The following is a 19,911-nucleotide window of genomic DNA, read 5'->3' as shown; positions in this document are numbered from 1 at the left end:
GTCCAAAGCCTGCAAAAAGGAAGGAAAACACACTATGAAAAAATCTTGAAGAGAGCTGGAAGCTACAGACTAAGAACTTCTTTTTAATGGAACTTTTTGATGAATGCAAAGGAGAGCAAAAGGGAGCAAACAATCATCTTTCAAATATGAACTGAGTAATCAGTCTAGTTCCTAATTTGCATATGGAATTGAATAAGCCATTGCCTGTGCATGTGCCTAGTCTAAATTTCAGAAGTGGGGTTTTTTTATTTAAAACATTCAGGATTTATTCTGTTCTTCTATTCCACAACCAGTTTGGCATTAGTGGATTCCATGTGTACATGGCAGAATACAGGTGACACATATTCAGCAGTTAAATTATTGTCTGCAAAGAAGGCCTCCTAGAAAGCAGAAGGAAGAAGGGTGACAGCATCATACTTTTGGAACTATAAGAGGCATTGCTCTTGGCTTTATAGCAGTTAAACACCTTAAAGATAAAAGTCTACTAAAAAATCTTCGAAAACCCAGCAATGTCAAAGAAATAAAAACTTCAGAAGAAGAAAAAAAACAACCTGGAATCCATACTTCACCACTTTTTTATTCAATACTCTCTTATTAATGAACATCCTGCCCTGGAGAGGGCACTCTGTGTCCACACTATGTTTTCTATGTCCTCATGAGCCACCTTTTAGTTTTCAGTTTTAGTTAGATATGCCTGTGTTCTCAACAGGTTTTTCAGCCAGTGCACACCTTATGTCAAAAGTAAACATATTAAGAAAGGGAGCCAGATGGTGCTGTGCTCATCAGTTCAGTCTGACAGCATTTACCAAGTCTTAAATCCTGCAAGTATGTTACACTGTTAAAGACAGTGTATTATTTGATGTCTAAAAACCAAAATGTGGTAATTCTATAGTATTCTAATAACTGGTAACACATCCTGTGACTATGGTATATTCAGAAAAAATGTATAAAGTTAATTTTTAAACACTGTGTGGATACACACTGATGGTAGTGCAACAAAAAATCAATTCTACAAAAGTACTTGGATGTCCAATACTAAATGTTTACAGTAGCTGAAGTATCAGTCAAAGAAAACTGTTGGCAAGGAGCCAAAGGAAAGTAATAAAAAAATGTATGCCTTCACACAAAGAAGGTCACGTGTGTGTTAGTAGCTTCAGTGACAGACTGAGCCCAATTCATGCAGGACTTGCAGATATTATATTAAGTCTGAAAATTAAGATTTTCCATCTCAGGCCTGTTTAAGTAGTAGCAGGTTCAACAACTCATTGTCATAGGTGATAACCAGTTAATTCTTCCTATTAATATTTAAAGAAGCTCCATTTTTCTTTACCAGGTACAAGCCTAAGTCTTTTTTTCTTATCCCCTTCCATTAAAAGTTTCCACTTCCTTAGGGGACTTGGCACACACTGTTTTCTCTTTACTCTTAGATGTCTGTCCTCAACCCTTCTACTAATGAGAACTTTTGTGATATCCTGCTACACTCCTGGACCTTCAGCTTTTGGCTTGAAGGCAGAGATACACACATTACTACTACATCTTTTTTTCCCCCTCATTTTTTTTTGAGTCCAGGAAGCTATATTTTTCCTAACAGGTGCTGAGGTCCTGATCAGTCCCAGACACTGAATTCATTTACTGTAATAAAGCATCTGTAATAAAAGTTGCACACTACTAGCATAACACCTAATTAATATTTGTCAACTCTAGCAAGCTCTCATTCTGTTAATAGCATGTTCTCAGAGAGCAATACAGGTACTGTATGTGGAAAAGTAACATTTATCAAGTAATCTGGGAAAGGTATCTGATGGAATAGCTCCTAGGTACCCCTTAAAAGCTTTACAATCAAAACTATCGATCCTTTGAAATCTTTAATTACTCTAAGGGGACCAAACAGTAAAGTTTAATAATGTAAATCTATATGGCTGAGAGGAATTCATAGCTGCTCATACATAATGCCATCAATACTGCCTGATAATTCATCCATATTGGCATTATTAAAAGATGAGTGGAATCTTCACTTTGGAAACCAATAGAGAGTTGGGAAGAAAGAGGTGGAAAGCAATAGGGAGGTGGTTTGGTTTGGAGCTCAGACAACAGCTCACAGTAGTATTGCTTCTCCTCATATCAAGTACTGTCAGTTTAACTGACTTCAAAACTTAAATTTTAAGACCAAACAACAAACTTGGACAACAATCTTTTACTTTGAACAAGACTAAATTTTTCTCATAACATAGCAACTCAGTTCAATACTGATATTTCCAGAGAAGATGAAGTTTATTATTTGATCATAAAAACAAATAACCTCAGAAAAGTTGGTATTTTGAAGCCATACTTTTAATCCACAATATATGCAATAATCTTTATGAAAACAAACTGATATTTCATTCTTTCTAATATACTTTTGCACAGCAATGCACAAATGCATAAAATTAACTGCAAGTTTTTTCTCTGTGTGTGATAAAAAGCTACATAGGAGACTTTCAATCACATGGCAGTTTTTAACAACTGTAGGGTATCAAGCTTCAAACAACTATTTCAGAACCACTGTTTTGTCTCCACTAACCTCTATTCCCGTTCTCTTACCTGTAATCAAGGCAGAATGATAATATCCACAGGATACAAAGGAAACAGGTTTTCCAATATCCACTTTACAGGGGACACTGACAGAGGCTTCACTGGCCAGGCCAATCTGACCTTCTGAATTATCACCCCACACAAAGAGCTTCCCATCCTCTAAAATGAAGATATGGATAGTTAATAGATTTAAAACAAAAACTAATTAAAAATTAATCAATTTCTTGAAGAGTACTTCAGAAACTCTTTATATGATACCACTGAATGTCATGATCTCGAGGGTATAAAATGATAGCTTAGCACAATGCAAAAAAGGAATTGGAAATAAGAGGGTTTTCCTTAAGCTTTTCAAAAGTGACCCAGAACAGTTGCACATCAACCGATGTTAGGCCGTAAATACCAACAGAAAAAGTACTATGGAAAAAACATTCCTTCAGAAAGAAGAAGACTGAGTGAGATAATTCAGTTGCCTTAGGTCAGTATGAAAATATTACAGTGAATTTAAGGCATCTTCTCATTTCTAGGTGCAAGTCACCCCTTTCTCATTCTTCCAAACTTATTCTCTGTTCTGACTTTGGTAGGCATCCCACTAATTCATGCCTTATCTTTCAGTTCTCCTCACAGGTGGTTGTATTGACCAGCTTCACTTTGCTTTCCTTGAACTACAACAGCAGATGTTCCAGGTTTATTAAGACCAGCTTCTATTGAAACAAAGACCAATGGCAACAGTAAAAACAACAACAAAAACACCAAAAAAGGTGGTGAACAACATGAAAAGTCTCTAGATTCTTCTAGAAGAGATAAGGTCTTCTCTATGTGTATTTCTTATTGGTATGAAATAAGTTGTGAATAAAAATGTACCACCTACAGTTTTACTGAGGTGGTATTAGGAGCTAAAATAATTCAAAATTGTCCTAAAGATCTAAAAATTTCAGGAGAATGTCAGCAATTGGCATAAAAAAACCCAAAAATCAAACAAGCAGACTAGCATCTCTCTCAAGTTCTGAAATTACAGCCTCAATAATTTACCCTAAACAGGTACAGAAAAAACTGCTTTACAGCAAGACTTGAAAAATTGCATTATAGGGTAATAAAGGACCATCCACCCAGTGACTGGAAGTATTGTAACTGTGTGGATTTCAGCACGTTGTGGCATATAATTGGCATAATTCTTCCACCTGAGACATAGGTGGGAAGCCCAACCTCTCCCAAAATTTGTAAGGAATGACACAGCTGTGCAGCCTGTACCAGTGGGCTGCAATAGTTGCAGCAACAAGTGGAATTAGAGATGCTCAGTTTTCATAGGATTCATGCTTTGTAACTGCTTTCCCTGGAAATAAACTGAAGATTTTTTTTTTTCCATTTTGAGGGTATTCATACTGTTCCTCCTCTGTAAGTATTTCTACTAAACTTCCACAAAAACTAAGTTAATGAGACACACAACCCTTACCAGACTGCTAAAAGACACAATTGCCTGTCAAAAAATGACTGTGGCTAATAGTGAGGATAGAAAATGCACCCACATATTCAGACAGAATGCTGGATTAAATATCTTCCTGGAACCAGCTTGGACACACATAAATATATTTTATTAGCAATTGTTCTCACCAGTTACTGCTGCTGAGGTGTATGATCCAGCTGATAGTTGCTTGATCTTGTGCTGCTTGGTAAAAAAGCTAATTAAATGAAACGTGGTCCTTTCTTCTGTGTCACCTAACCCCAACTGGCCTTCACTGTTACCTCCAGCAGCATAAACATTTCCTTTTTCTGCATACAGAAAAGCACAGGTAATACACAGAAAGAAGAAACCAGAGCAAGTAATTTAATTTTCAATGGAAAAAACATCACAAAAAATGTTAGGGTCTATTGCCCTGAAACACCCTCCAACTGAAATTAGCAGTTTCTGTTGTAGCTAGCAAGGTTTTCCTGCACACACTTGGAGTAGAACTTCCTAAAGGCCTTACACGTATTTAGACTGCATTTCCCACTATTCTGGAGACTGATGTAAAAATAAATGTGATTGGAACTTCTGCAAGAGCTCTGAGAAAATGACTACCAGTAGCCCTGGCAGCTAAAAGCAGCTTCTTCCACAAATAATGTGTATTTTGAGATAAAGCGGGAGGAAAAGGGTGCAAGATGTCACATACAAGAAAAAATGAAGCTGTATTAGTACATAAATTAAAGAAATTAATAACTTGATAATTTTGAGTACTGTGAATGAAATATATTTCTACTTAGTTTTTTATTAGAAATATTTTACTTATTTTAATATTTAAATAACTTCCAATTTAATTAACCAGGTAATCTTGAATTTAACGCTGATGACAGATATCTTCAACTTTAAAGAACTTCAAGATTTATATTTTTAATTTTAGTATGTTTCACATCTAAAGTGCTTATCTATGAAGAAACAGATACAGCTTATTATTAACACAAACCCAGACAGAAATGTGATAAATAAACTGACATGTAATTTATAAATGGCCACAAATTATCTAGCCAGTGTGTACACCAAAGGTGACTAATATTTACCCTGTGCAGTCTTGCATACTTGATTGTTATTAATATGTTCCATTTTATTCTAACAGTCTTATTTACAGTGTTCAGGGTCTCCACATATATAAACCTCCTAATAATCAAACAATCCTCTTTACATTACTGAAAGCTAAAGGATTGCAACCACAGAGATGGCTATTCCATTACATAAATCATAGAAGCATGACAAGAATCTTCATAAATTCTCTGTATGCTGTGTCTCCACAAATTTAAGTTTAAATTTACAGTTTATTTATTTATAGCTTAATAAAGCAACTTGTCATTGAAATAGCAGATTATTTTGTATAACCAAATATGCAACAAAATTTGAAGACCTGAAAACGTTCAGTTCTATTATATTTATTCAAATATATAACTTCACACTAGTAAAGATTATTTGTCAAAGGTAAATTTGAGTACAGATGCATATAAAAAATACAATAGATCTTTACAAGTTTTAAAGGAAATATTCGTAATTGTTAACTTCAAATGTCAGCAAGAAATTTTTCTATATGTCTATTACTAGGAAACTACTATCTAACATTAGTTTATAAATGCATTTGCTCAGAATAAATTAAAAAAATCTAAAAAATTCTGAATTCTAAGAACTGGATGTCAAATCCCTAAGTTTTAGATGACCCATTTTCTTTTTTTTTTTCCTTCTTCAACATTTCTGGGGTTATTCATGCAATTTTTCATGAAAGCAAAGGAAGAAACCTATCTTGAATATGTATGAAATAGAGGTTACTTACCTGTGTAAACTAAAGTGTGGTTTCTTCCACAAACAGCAAGTTTTGGTTTTTCTGGTTTTAAAGCTAAGAATTAAAACCAGAGGAGAGAAAGTTACAAACAGGCTGATAGCTGGTTCAACAACAAAATGTTCTATGCTCTAGAGGGAGCTCTGATTTCTTCTTTCCACATTTTTACCAACAGAATTATTTCAAGTTTCATTGCCCATTTGAGTCTAGCACATGACTTATCAAATCAGTATTCCCCCAAGATAAGAAAATAGGTCAGACCTTAAAAATTTAAAACACTTAGCTTGATGATGGTTACTTCATCCCAATGCCACAGTCCCTGGAATTTACCATTTACAGGATACCCCTCAAAGCATATATTAAGTTGCAGTGTAAAATTAATAATTTAAGCTGTCTTCAGTTTTCATTAAAAGTGCTATTGTTACTTCCCTCTTAGACTTTCCCTACTATTGTAAATCTTTGAAATCCTGTTCCTTTGTCTTACCATCCCTACCTCCCTTGGTTGTGCTCACATCCCTTTTCTGCTCTGCTCTGTTGTGATCACTTCCTGATGACTGATCTCAATTGCCAAGGGCAGCCCTACCTGGACTAGTGCCTGCATTTTTTTACATGTGTCATGCCATCTCAATTTCAGCTGAGTTACCACCAATGAGAGTGCCATGGCACACACTTCTCTGCAGTCTGCTCACTTTGAAAGACTGGGAATGTATGTGAGGGGAGTCGGGAGTTATTTTGGTGGGAAAGAGAAAATACAGAGGTTCCTCTTCTCTTATGACAAGTGCACTCCATTTCTGAAATAGAGAGGAAAAATGTCTCCCTGACTTTTCCATCCTTGCTCCAGTTACTGTTCATTGTCAACAAATTATCTTCTCTCAGTCATGTCCCCATACCCTATATAATGCTCTAAACCAGGATTATTTTTACATAATAAATCTTTAATTGCTTTTCCACTGCACTAGTCCATAACAAAGCCAACAACAATCATCCCTTTCACAATCCCTTTTTCAGCCCTTCCAGATCAACTTTCATCAGCTCTTTAACACCCAGATTAAGGTCCCTTCTACCAAGTCACCAAACGTATCTATCAACTTAAGTGTGAACTGCCCCTGGTCTGTCACACAGATGCAAACTTAATTTTTCCAAATTCAGGTTCCTGCATCTTCTATCCAACACCTACCTACCACTACCATCAGGCTGGAACCATAACATTTCCAATGGTGGCTTCTTCCTACAATCTTTATATTCCAACACTCTTCAGCTTCAGAGATAATCTTAGTCAGCTCTTCTGAAGCCTGTGCTCCCTAAACTTCCTCCCACTTAGCTTAACCAATTGTATGTTATGAGAGATGTTATATTTATAATGTTGATGGTGACTTTTCATAACCAATTTCATTAATCTCTAACCAACACCCAGAAGATAATTTCTCAGAAAACATGCAGACACAAGCATTTGGCTCCAAGCAGAAACTGAAAAGTGTCCTTGCAACCCCACTCCCAAAGCAAAGGGATGACCAAAGGCTAGTGAGAAAAGCTCCAGGAATTCCTCCTGCTGTCTTACTGCCAAGAGAAAAAAGACACCCCCCTTGTGACTTTTTTCAATGGATGCCAGGTGTGGTTTGAATTGCTGTCATCTTTTCTTCATCTTTTTTTCTCCATTGCAATTTGACAGCAGACCCAAAACTTGAAACCAAATGTATTCAAGCCAAGGTAAGAATCAATCTCTCACATGGCTGACAGAAGATGTGTACCTGAGAGCAGATGCATTCTCAATTTGAAGAGAGATGGAGGCAGGAGCAAATAAAGGACAGTAGAATAAACTAAATCAGGAAGAACAGAGTTTGAACAAGCAGGATAATTTGTTTTTAACAATAAGCTAACAGATCGATCTGCTGGCAGAAAGAGTGAAGATAAACATTTAATAGTAAAAAGAAATGTGTAATGGGATAGATCTGACTTGACATAAGTAAAGGGATAGGAAAAAGTATTGACTTAGCTTTGTTTGACAAGATAAAAACAGCTAGGAAAGATCAAGAAGATCACAGTGTAATGAAAACATATTTTCCTACACGTAGGAATTTATTTTACTGCCTCATAAAAATGTATTAACATTTATGCCCCCTTGGGCATTTCTTATACTTGTTAAAAATGTAGCAGTACTTGTGAAAAGTTTCTGATAGATTTTTTTCACTTACAAAGTTGCTAAGAAAGCAGTGACACAGAGGTTACACAATGCTATTGGAATTCTTGTTTCTAACACATAGACAATGCAGCGACCAAGCATCTGATTATTGTCTGCAGTAAAAAATGAAGATGTGGCTTGTCAGAACAGGCAAATACTACATGAAGTCAGAGCCCTCAAAAATGACTGGATTCTATGTATCTGAAGTAATCTAGATGCAAAAGGACTCAGAATCTGAAGTAATGGAAAATCAATAAGGGATCCTTTCAAGCTATCTTCACGATCTTGTGCAGTAATGTGCACACATGATGAATAAAGAATCGGTTATTTTGGGATTGCATCCTATGAAGTACCTTTTGGCAAGGGTCTCCTTTCATAAAATAAAATCTAAAAAAAAAGAAAAAAGAAAAATTACACAAACCTTTAACACACGTTGGTTTGCTGACAGTGTTCTTTGATCCTAGTCCTAACTGGCCCCAGTCGTTACTGCCAAACATGTATAGTTTACCTTTCCCTGAAAAAAAAAAATCATAGACAGAATCCATTCATATGTTAGAATATCTCATTCAAGACAAGATGATCATGCACTCACAATGAACTTATTACTTCCTTTTTAAAGTAAGGTTTAAGTTTAGGCAATTCAATACATAAGTGTAAACAGTAACTATCCTTGTGATTTTACAGTTCAAAAATAGTAGCTGCATTGTTTAAGTAAGAAATCCCCAGCCAGAAGAAGAAACATCCTCATCTTTAATCACAGCACAGATGAAGCTGTGAAAACAGCTTCAGAAAACAAGATGTACTTTTGGACAGACCCTGCAGTTCAGAAACCATAGTATCCATTGGCCCCCTTATAAAAGAACAGCACATCTAACTGAGCACCCCCATCCTTTACCCCAAAGACATAAATGAATAACGCAGCTATGTGATAAATACAAGTACTGATTTGTAATATTTGGCTTATTTGATTGTTTAGAGTGGGATATTTCTTTTATTGCTAAATGTCTTAAAATTATTTACAAATATACATTTCTATCAATTGTCATTTCTGATAAATTTTCACAAACTGTATTAATTTGTTGTTCTGAATATAAAGACAGAATGTATAAATCCACCATGCAGTCATATAGTTTTGTAAACCTAAATGCAAACATTAGGTTACAAATGTTGAACAGGGACAATGCTAGAATCACCTTTCAGAAATTCCTATGATGTGTCACTGGACTTGCAGTTCATTGCAAACAATGAACTGTTATAATTCTGAACAACCAGTGTTTTTTCTGAGGATGGTATATGAAGATGAGAATTTTGTCATCTGGGATGAAAATTAGCCAAAACTGACTACTGACAATACCTTAAAAAGAACTAATTTAATTTCCTTTTTTAAACTATCACATCTTGTAAAGCTGTAAAGTTCCCACTGGAAAATAAAACCCTTGTTCCAACAGAAATCTGCAAAATAGAAACTGATTTATCAAAAAAACCCACAACGAGACAACATCCTCTCCCCAAAACTCCACCTTTTTGCATCAATTAAAAGGACTTTGTTTACTTCTGAAGGTCTGCAGAGCTTTGTGTGTTGGACTCCAACATGTTGTCATCCTAAACAAAAATTTGGTCATAGAGCTTGTCACCCTCTTCATCTACAATTACCACAACCACAATCTATAATAGCAATTTCATATAATAATGTCAAAATAATATGGCTGTTCCCAGTAAAGGTTCTGATTGTGATTTACAGAGACTTTGAAATACAATATTGCAATGCTTTAAATATTACTCAAAAAAAATCCTATTCTAATAAAAATATCCATTCATTGTCTTAAATATAAGCGCATAGTTAAAAAGAAAAAAAACACACCAATGCTTAACTGGTGTCTAAAATCCTGATCAAATTTTTAGATTTTACAATTCTTGGCACGTGGGGCTATGTGTCAATATTATATCTTTCCAAGAAAGCTGGAAGGGAAGAAAGACAGAGGTCAAATTCATGCTCACAGTGTTCTACTAACAGCATTTACATCTCCATCCTAATTTTGATAATGTAATCATGTCAAACACATGCAGAGCTGTCCCTGACAGCAAACACACCATAACAGAAAGGATTTTTATCAGCAAATGACATCTATCCTGTAGTGGTATGGCTTCCTTGTATCCTTGCTTTACACTTTCCAACTGCTTTCCTAAGACAGCAGTATTTCTGTGGGAGTATGATGCCAAGCTGCCCTAATTCAATTTAAGCACATTCTCTTTTATCCATGCAAAATTCAAACAAGGTCATGCTTTTCATCCTATAATCTGCTGGGTTTTATATCAGTCTTTAAATTCTCAGGCATTGCTTTGTAAGTCAAGGAGCTTAATAGATGAGAGGAATTTTTTCACATTCTTTTACAACTAAGTGACAGCCTTTTATAACTTCAGGTTTCCTAGGAGTATAACAGCAAATAAAAAATCTGGGAAGCAGTTAATTTAGAAAGAGAATGAGAATTAATAGGCACTGCAGAGAAACCTAAACAAATGCCTGTAATGAAGCAATGTTTCTCAGTCTGTACAGCAAATCAAGTTTCAGAACAGACATGATTCAATCTAAGCCGGCCAAGAAATCCAATATAATTTTGCATGCAAAAGGCCCAATTTCACAACTGCATACTGCGATATCCTAGCCATCACACAGATGCACTGAATCCAACAGCAGACAAATAGGCAAGGGTCAAATTGCAAAATTTTGTAAACTCAAATTGCTCTTGGGCTTTTGCTTCAACTTTGGTGCTGTTATCCAGATTGGGGCCATCTGCCAGGTAGAATGGCTGCACAAGACAGGTCCAGCAGATAAGATTATGACTCTGGGCAGGAGGGGAACAACAGGATATAATGAAAATGTCTACTCAGACTGTTTTGGTGATGAAAACACGCTTCCAACAGGAGTCTCCACCCTTATCCTGATGCAAAACTGAAGTATTTCTCCCAAGTATGTGTTCATTGGCAGGTACACCAGCAGATGTTTCACCAACAGCAATTCAGGGCTACCAAGGAAGCCACAAGGCACTTCCATGTGTAGCAATAGAGATTTTGTGAAACACTTCAGCAAGAGATTGTCTCCCACCTCATTTCTCATGAATAGTTGCTATCATAGCTGTGATTCCTGGCAACCCCATCAGTCATGTGCACTTCTGGTTCATGAAGTGCTTCTAAAGGCATTCATTGGGCAGCTAGGAAATATCAGAGGAAATCCCATATGCTTTGTTATAGCAGGCAGCCAAGTACTCTAATTACCTATGTTTAAAGGTATCTTTTACATATTCCCCCCTTTTCTTTTTAAATTATATGAGTGTGGGAGAGAAATAAGATGGGGAAGTGATGTACAGTCTTTGAATATTTACTACAAGATCCTTCTGAGAAACTGTATCTGAATAAGACATAAAAGGTAGTATTTTGTACAGAGTAGCAAATGCCAAGGCACCACAACTATTTTTTAAAATTATTTTTATTTGAGCTATTTAGCGAATAAATTATGTTGACAGTTGATTTAAAACTCATATAGAAGTCAAATACATCCCAGGGAAATAGGAGTGGCATCAGTTTTGCCAGGCAAGTCATGATGTTCTCAGAAACTTTATTGAGCAACAATAACAGTAATGTTTATGACATTTGGCATCACACAAGCAAAACCAGCACTGTACGTTGTTTGCTCATATACATCAATACAAACGTGTACTAATCTTTCTCATCCTTCCCTTGCAGTTGATACAAAAGATACTGTGCCATGTTCTGATGACCCACTGGTAAGCAGAATGAATAGAAGAAAACTGGTGACAAAACATCTGGAGAGATTCCAAGGTTTCTTTGAATATTTAATGCCTTACAAAACCTGAAATTAGGAGTACACTATCTTCTTGTGGTTCCATATGCACCTCTTTTCACTCCCACTTTTATAATTGATACTTCTTTCTTTCCTTCTTCCTTCTTGTGTTGGGGGCTTCAATTCTCTCCAGAGCACTGAGTTCAGAATAAGTGTCTTCATTCATCAGCATTTTCCCCCTTGTGAACAGGATCAGTCTCTTTGACTAAATGTGGTTAAGCTGCCTAGGACACTCTAATCAAGGCAAATAAACAATAAGACAGCTGTTAACTTTAAGAGTTTTGTAGGAAAGAAAATTTAATATACAGGAATTGGAAGGAGATTCTTAAAAGTATGCATATTCATACTTCTTCACATTAGCTCCCATGAGGATGAATTAATTGCTTTCCAAAGCCTTCAGTTATAGAAGATGCAGAGAATGGACTATTAGTATTCTTGGGCCAAAAAACACAGAAATGAGGCAAGAGCCATTATGAAACATATTACAAGTGATGCTGGAATATATATTGATCATGACTGCATTAAAGACCTAAAGAAAATCACTGCTTAAAAAAATTCCTGCTTGGACATTTTAATCAAGGTTATGCCAATGGTAGACAGCAAAAGAATAAAGAAACACAAATTTCAACCCCAAACTTCCTCCCTGGAGAAGAAAACATTTTTTCCATTAGCTCTGCAAGCCAACTCAAAGTCAGCAAGTAACTATCACTGGTCCCTTAAATGCCAACATGCAGCCACAGCATGCAAATGAAATTTTTGACTCTTAACTCCTGACCTAGAAAGGCAAAAGACAGAGTATTTTATATTTACTTTACTCTTGTCTTTATAGGAGTCATATGGGAATATTGATGCTGGATTAGATGAAAGATGTATTTGAAAGGTTCTGAATATTTTGTTTGAATGCTAAATATCAGCTCTTGTACATTCTCTTCACTAGTATTCAGTCAAGATTTGGTGCTAGTGATAGCTATCTCTCCTGCCCAAATCCAGCATTAAGGAGTGATTTGTATCTGTTCGGATGATTATTTTACTTACAATTGCTGAGCCACGTTAAATGTGAAATTTATATATTTCTGTGTTTTAATCTACTTCATATTCCCACTATACCCTACAAATATAGCTCCCATTCCCTTTCAAGGTGTGGAAAAAAAAAAAGGAGGGGGAAATTTTGTGACCTGTAAATAAAGACTGAAAGTAAAATGAAGCATGCATTAACACACACCTGCTTGAGATACTTTCCCTTCCTCGGTGATGTTTGTCTTTTATCTCTTCCAGGTCAGGTTCAGCTCCTGAAGAAGCTCCTGGTTTCCCACATGGTATGTACCCTCCTCAGTAAATTCATTATCAGCATGAGCCTCTGGATCATTTATTCCAGGTGTTACTGCAGCTCAGGTTCATTCCCAAGGGCTTAATTCCACTGTATCATCCAAATCCATCTAACTGCAGAAATGTGAGGTGCACATGGGCATGTACTGGTGTGAAGAACAAATGAGGGAGAAGAACTTTTTCTTTCCCTTCTTCACCTTTTTGGTACGACTCTTGCAGTTTCTCTACCTTTGCTTGTTGTTCAGCCACACCTCACCCTCACTTTTGCTTTTTCTTTACAGTGATCCAGAAAAACTTCTTCTACCAAAGAAGTAATTTTCTCATACTTCCACAGTTCCTTGACTGCAAAAGCTTTGAGGAAATAAAGATCTGATCATTTAGAAGCCTCCCTGGTGGCGTACCTGCCCACTACAACAGCTAAGGCAAGCTACTGAGACTCTTTTGAAACAAGCTGCATATACTAAAATAATGGAGAGAAGGGGAAATTGTACAGAAATGGTGCTGCATGAAAATCTCTTTTGACTTCTTCAAAAGCTTTATCTAAGTGGTCACTATTACAGTAATATGGGAATTAGGGGACTGCTGCTGATTTGGGTTAACAGTGCTGGCCCAGGAACATGCTGGGAGGCAATTTAAATTGACTGGTTTAAACAGAGAACTGAAAGTGTGTTATTTCAGGTGTGGGCATATAAAATTATATGTAGAAAGAAAATGCAAAAGGAAAATGCCACAGTGCCCCAGGTTATATCTGGATTAATTTAATGCAACAGGTAATTTAATATTATTTGTTCAATCCAAGAAAAAGTGTCAAGCTTTGTTCAAAATAAACTATTAATGTATAATTCTTCTTCTGTGAAGTTAGGCTTGAAAAATTCATCGTGTAATTTCACCTCAGGGTGTTCTGCAGCCCATGAAATCTATAGTCTTTTTTAACTTGCCTGGAATAGTTCTTTCTAAAAATTCAGCATCTTCCATGTTGGTTGCAAACATTGCAAGAAATCCTCAAGAAATTATTTAATAAGCCATGACCAATTGGGTATTGATGAGCAATAACTACATTCCAATTTTAAAAATCCTGAAAATACACATATATTTTTTTCAACAACAAAGTATTATTATATGTCAGCAGTTGATTGTCAATATACTCGTCACACATACTCAACCACAGAAGTATAGTCCCTTCCATTCAAATTCCAATCAAATAAAATGAACAAATTCTTTAATGAGCATCGTTTCCATCATTTCCAAGAAAATAAAAAAACCATTAATAATGTTTACTCTATTGCACTGGAGTTTCTTTGAACACTTTTTCCATTTATTTCTGATTTTTGTAAGATTTTCTGAAATCCTTTATTGAGCTGCTCTTTCAAGGGTTATTTTCCTCTGACAGTTAACAGTAACTCCAAGCATCACTTGAGAGACACAATTGTATTTATTGTTTCAAGAATATTTCTAGTGAACTCCTGGTGTTCAGCAGTTACTTCCATGATACAATATATTTAACATACTAAACATTGTCAGATTCACAAGAAACATTCAGCCTGAACTAAGCTATGCTTAGTTTAAATCCTGTCATACACTCAGTTACTACAAACTTCCTCCACACAGTTCTTGGGCATGTCCTGTGAAAACCTTGAGCAACCTCACAGTAACTCCAAAAGCACCCAACAGTTTTCACAGCAGTCCTCTCTCCTCTCCTCTCCCCAACCTGAATTAATGTATTATCTCAGGATGCAAGTAAGATTCCTAACTTTCAAAATTTAATTCAAAATTTTTATTTCAAAATTTCAAATGTATCACCTTTTATCATACAGGTCAGCTTCACTACAAGAAAGACATTGAGGAGCTGGAATATGACCACAGAAAGGTCTGGAGCACAAGTCCTATCAGGGAAGCTGTAGGAGAAAAGGGGGCTCAGAGAAGACCTTATTGCCCTACAAGTTCCTGAATGGAGGTTGTAGCCTGGTGGGGGTCAGCCTCTTCTCCCAGTTAACATGCAAGAGGATGTGAGGAAATAGCCTCAAACTGTGACAGGGAGGGTTTAGACCAGAGATTGGGAAAAATTTCTACATGGAACAGGATACCCATGGAAATGGCTGAGTCACCATCCCTGGAGGTGTTTAAAAGATGTATAGATGTGGCACTTGGGGACATGGCTTGGTGATGGACTTGGCAGTTCTGGGTTAATGGTTGGACTTGATAATCTTAAAGGTCTCTTCCAACCTAAACAATTCTGATTCTATATCCTCCATTTATAATACTGACCTGTAATAATAGCTGTATGTTCATCTCCACATGATATAAGTACAGGCTTGTCATTTTTGAACCAGAACTTGCTAGGAATATCTTCTGCAAATTTGCTTTTCCCAAATGTGAAAACAGCACCTGATTCTGAAACACAAAAAGATAATGTCAATTTTAGTGAAAGCAAATTTTGCCTCACATATTTTGAAACAGACACGTTCTATCAATTCATTGGCACATTTTATTTTCTTATCTTTCTCTTCCTTCTTCTCTCAGCCTTCAAACCATGAGTTGGCAAAACTCTCATTTCACCTAAACAGGAGGAAGAACTTCTTTCCTGTGTGAGTGGCAGAGCACTGGAACAGGCTGCCCAGGGAAGCTGTGGAGTCTCCATCTCTGGAGATATCCAAAACCTGCCTGGACACAATCCTGTGCATCCTCCTCTGGGTGAACCTGCTCTAGCAAGGGGGTTGCATTAGATGGTCTCCAGAGGTTTCTTCCAAGACCACCATTCTGTGTTTCAGTGATAAAACCGTGATCTAAAAAATCCAAACAAAACCACCCCAAAATAAAGTCCAAACAGCTTTTCAGGCTTTGTAGTCTGCCTGTTTTTCACAATTCTTCACACTTTCAAAAGTGTTAGCAACATTGTTTCAAAACACAGAATGTTAACTCTTTGTTCAGCTTTTGGTTAGGCATGTGGTTTGACAGAAAATACTAATTCTACAGAAAAATAAATGAACTTACAAGTTAAATAATTTGTCAAAATCCTTGCAGACAGTTTTTTTTTTTTTGTATCAGCTCAGATACAAAAGCTCAATTAAACCTCCTATTTTAAAATGTCAAAGCCTGCGTATAAACATAGATTTAAAAAAAAAAACCCCAAGAATAAATGAAACTTTTTCCTTGTAAGTTTTGTTACCATGTAACAAATGCTAGGAAATACATACAGTAACAGTAGACTGTTTCTGAAAGTTACACTGAGACATCCAAGTGCATTTACTTTCAATGATAACAATCTTATCAAGATGCACCCCAGCTCCAAAACCTGAAAGTTCTTTCTTAAACTGTATATTTAATTTTCATTTAAAATAATTATTTTATGCAAAAGCTTCCCCTATTTGCAAAGACGTTATTTTTATGTATCAGATGGAGCAGACATGTATAAATTATACTTATCACCTGCGTTTTTTCACTTTCACTTTCTCAGCAAGCTTTGTGCAGACAAACTCAAGCCTCTTTAAAGAAAGAGTTGAGTTTTCCCTTATTTTACCTAGACACACGCATAACTATAGACAAACTAAACAGCATCTGAAAACTGTTTTAAGTTTTCATCTCCAGCCAGACAGCCATGCACCTCTGAATTTTCTTAGCGATCTCTTCAGCACGTAGAGAGCTCTCAGGTTCATTTATTTTCCCTTCAGAAGGGTTAACATGAAAACATTTTATGTTCTTCATTCAATGTATACAAAAAGCTGATAATTTTCCCAATGTCTTTTGTAACTCATTCATTTGACTAAGCCACAACATTTCACAACTTGACACAACTACAGTGCCCGGTTCTGGGCTCCTCAGTAGGAGCGAGACATGGAGCTCACAAAGCAGGTCCGGGGGGGAAGGGAGCAACAAGGATGACTGGGGGACAGGAACATTTCTCTTTTGAGGAAAGGCTGGGGGATTTGGGCCTGTTCAGTCTCCAGAGGAGACAGCTTACAGGGAACCTTACTAATGTGTATACCTAAACCCAGGGGGTGCCAGGCTCCGATCGGTGTTGCTGAGCAATAGGGAAAGACACAACGAGCAGAAAAGGATGCTCAGGAAGTTGCACCTGAACAAGAGGAAGAAATTCTTTCCTGCGCCGTGACCGCGCGTGGTGTGGAGTCTCCCTCACAGGACAAATCCCAGAACCGGCTGGATACAATCCGGGCCATGTGCTCTGGGATGGCCCTGCTTCAGCAGGGAGCTGGGACCAGAAATCCCGCGGCGGTCCCTTCCAGCCTGACCCATTCTGCGCTTCAGCGCTGCCAACAGTTGGGAAACCGAATCCCATCAACTCGGTAAATTAAATCCCACAGGACATACACGAGGCGTTTGTTGTCCCAGCAACGAGCAAACGTTTGAACACTACCGTGGGCCAAACCGCGGCACAAACTAACCATTAATGCTCAGAATTAACCGCGCCCCCGCGAGTGCCCGGCGCTGCCCCTGCCCCGGCCGCTGGCGGGGCTGCCCCGTCCGGGCTCTGACGGCAGCGGACGCGTTCGTCCCCACACGCCGCAAAGCACCGGCCCGGCGCGGGGCCCGCAGCCGGAGAGAGCCGGGAGAGACCTGCGGGATGAGGCGGGCAGGGGCCGGCACAGACAGAGGCACGCTCCCCTCGAGTGCCGGGAGGAGCGGCCGCACTCACCGGGCACGGGCAGCTCGGTCCCCGCGGCGGGCGCGGCCATGGCGGCCGGGAGGAGGCCGCGCCGGGCGGGCCGGGCCGCGGGCAGCGCCGCCTGGCGGCGGGCGGGGGCGGCAACGGGCCCGGGCCGGGCCTGAGGGCGCGGGGGGGAAAGGGCTGGAGGAGGGTGAGGGATCGGAGCACGGATCACTGCTCTGGCCGGGGAAAGGGCTGGAGGAGGGTGAGGGATCGGAGCACGGATCACTGCTCTGGCCGGGGAAAGGGCTGGAGGAGGGTGAGGGATCGGAGCACGGATCACTGCTCTGGCCGGGGAAAGGGCTGGAGGAGGGTGAGGGATCGGAGCACGGATCACTGCTCTGGCCGGGGAAAGGGCTGGAGGAGGGTGAGGGATCGGAGCACAGATCACTGCTCTGGAAACGATCTCTGGGATCACTGGGTACAACCTACGGGCAGCCCACCATGGCACTCGATGTCACTCCAGTCGTTCCTTAAACACCTCCAGGGACGTGGCTCCAGCCCTCCCCGGGCTGCCGGCGGTGGGGCGGCACCGGGCCCTGAGCTCCCGGGGAAAGCTTCCCTGTAAAATTGACCCAAACAGTGCCCAGGTCGTGCCCCTGAGGACCCCGGGGCTCTTGTTGGCCAAATCAATACTGGACTTTTTGGGTTTTTTTATTTCTCTTGCTACTAGAAGATAAGGAGCTCACTTATACCAGTTAACATTCCACATGAAATTGGTCCATATGGGAATTGGGCTCAGGCAGGCTCTGTCCAGGGGTGTGGTGGATTGGCGTTCACTGGACACCAGGTGCCCACCAATCCACTTCATCTCTATCCCTTCTCAGCTGGACAGAGGAGAGAAAATAAGACAGGAAGCATAGGTTGAGAGAAGGCAGTTTACTAAAGCAAAAATGAAAGGTTGCATACACAAAAGTAAAGCAAAAAAAAAAAAATTTTTTTTCTCTTCCTCCCATCAGTAAGTGATGTGCAGCCAATTTCCAGGAAGCAGGACTTAGGCACCTCATCTTCACTCCAGAAGGCACATTTTGTAAAATAACAAATGCTCGCCCTTCCTCCTCCTTTCCTTAGCTTTTATCTCTGAGCCAGCCTCACATGATATCAAATATCCCTTTGATTAGTTTTGGTCAGCTGTCCTAGCTGTGTCCCCTCCCAAGATCTGGTCTACCCCCAACCTACTGATGGGTGGTGGGAAATTGGAGAGACAGCATTGGTGTTATGCCAGCACTGCTCAGCAATACCCAAAAATATTGGTGTGGTATCAACACCTTTGTGGCTACCAATGCAGAGCCTGGCACTGTGAGGGCTGCTATGGGAAAATGAACTCCAGCTCAGCCAGGCCCGGTACAAGGTGTGACATGACAAAGAGGCATTGGCATTGTCCCCTCCCTGTGAGACTGCAGGATGAGACTGGAGGCCTTGGTACCCTGACCACATTTGCTTTATCTGCTGCCTTTTCTCCTGGGTGTCACTATTGACACAAGCTCAGCCCCCAGGGGCCGGGCTTGATGGTCATGGGAGTCATTTGCCAGATGACAACCAAGAGGAGAACCATGGCCTGGCTTTCTTCTCTTTCTTCTCTTTCTTCTCTTTCTTCTCTTTCTTCTCTTTCTTCTCTTTCTTCTCTTTCTTCTCTTTCTTCTCTTTCTTCTCTTTCTTCTCTTTCTTCTCTTTCTTCTCTTTCTTCTCTTTCTTCTCTTTCTTCTCTTTCTTCTCTTCTCTTTCTTCTCTTTCTTCTCTTTCTTCTTTCTTCCATTCCCTTACTGTTAATTTCTCTTGGATTTTTACTTCTGTTTGACATTTCCCCTGACAACTGGTTAATTTCCCAAGCATCTCAGGGTTGGTTCAGCATGAGGGGTCCTGAACAATTCCCACCAGGAGCTATCACCCCGCACGGCTTTTTCACTGTCTACCTTTCCCACGGAGTCAAACTTTTTCTCTTTATGTTTTAATTATAAGTTCCTTGCATTGTAATTTCAATGTATCACCCTCTCTGACAGATATGCCATCACCTTGATTT

The 19,911-nt window shown here is 38.9% G+C and overlaps 1 protein-coding gene across 1 annotated transcript in view; it reads right to left on the bottom strand.

The window, feature by feature from the left end:
- Positions 1-17,939, bottom strand: part of RPGR (retinitis pigmentosa GTPase regulator) — a 38,634-nt gene extending 20,695 nt beyond the window's left edge. The window contains exons 1-6 of the mRNA XM_058862355.1: positions 17,880-17,939; positions 15,494-15,619; positions 8,465-8,557; positions 5,859-5,921; positions 4,180-4,338; positions 2,581-2,730 (exon numbers count right to left, since the gene is read on the bottom strand). Of these exons, the coding sequence (XP_058718338.1) occupies positions 2,581-2,730; positions 4,180-4,338; positions 5,859-5,921; positions 8,465-8,557; positions 15,494-15,619; positions 17,880-17,919 (631 nt within the window). The 5' untranslated portion in view covers positions 17,920-17,939. The remainder of the gene's footprint in view (positions 1-2,580; positions 2,731-4,179; positions 4,339-5,858; positions 5,922-8,464; positions 8,558-15,493; positions 15,620-17,879) is intronic.
- Positions 17,940-19,911: the final 1,972 nt, after the last annotated feature.

The sequence above is a fragment of the Poecile atricapillus genome, chromosome 1 (genome assembly GCF_030490865.1).
Source record: "Poecile atricapillus isolate bPoeAtr1 chromosome 1, bPoeAtr1.hap1, whole genome shotgun sequence".
In the NCBI taxonomy this organism is placed as follows: domain Eukaryota; kingdom Metazoa; phylum Chordata; class Aves; order Passeriformes; family Paridae; genus Poecile; species Poecile atricapillus.
Note: the sequence above shows the minus strand (reverse complement) of the source record. Positions and strands in the feature narration are given on the sequence as shown.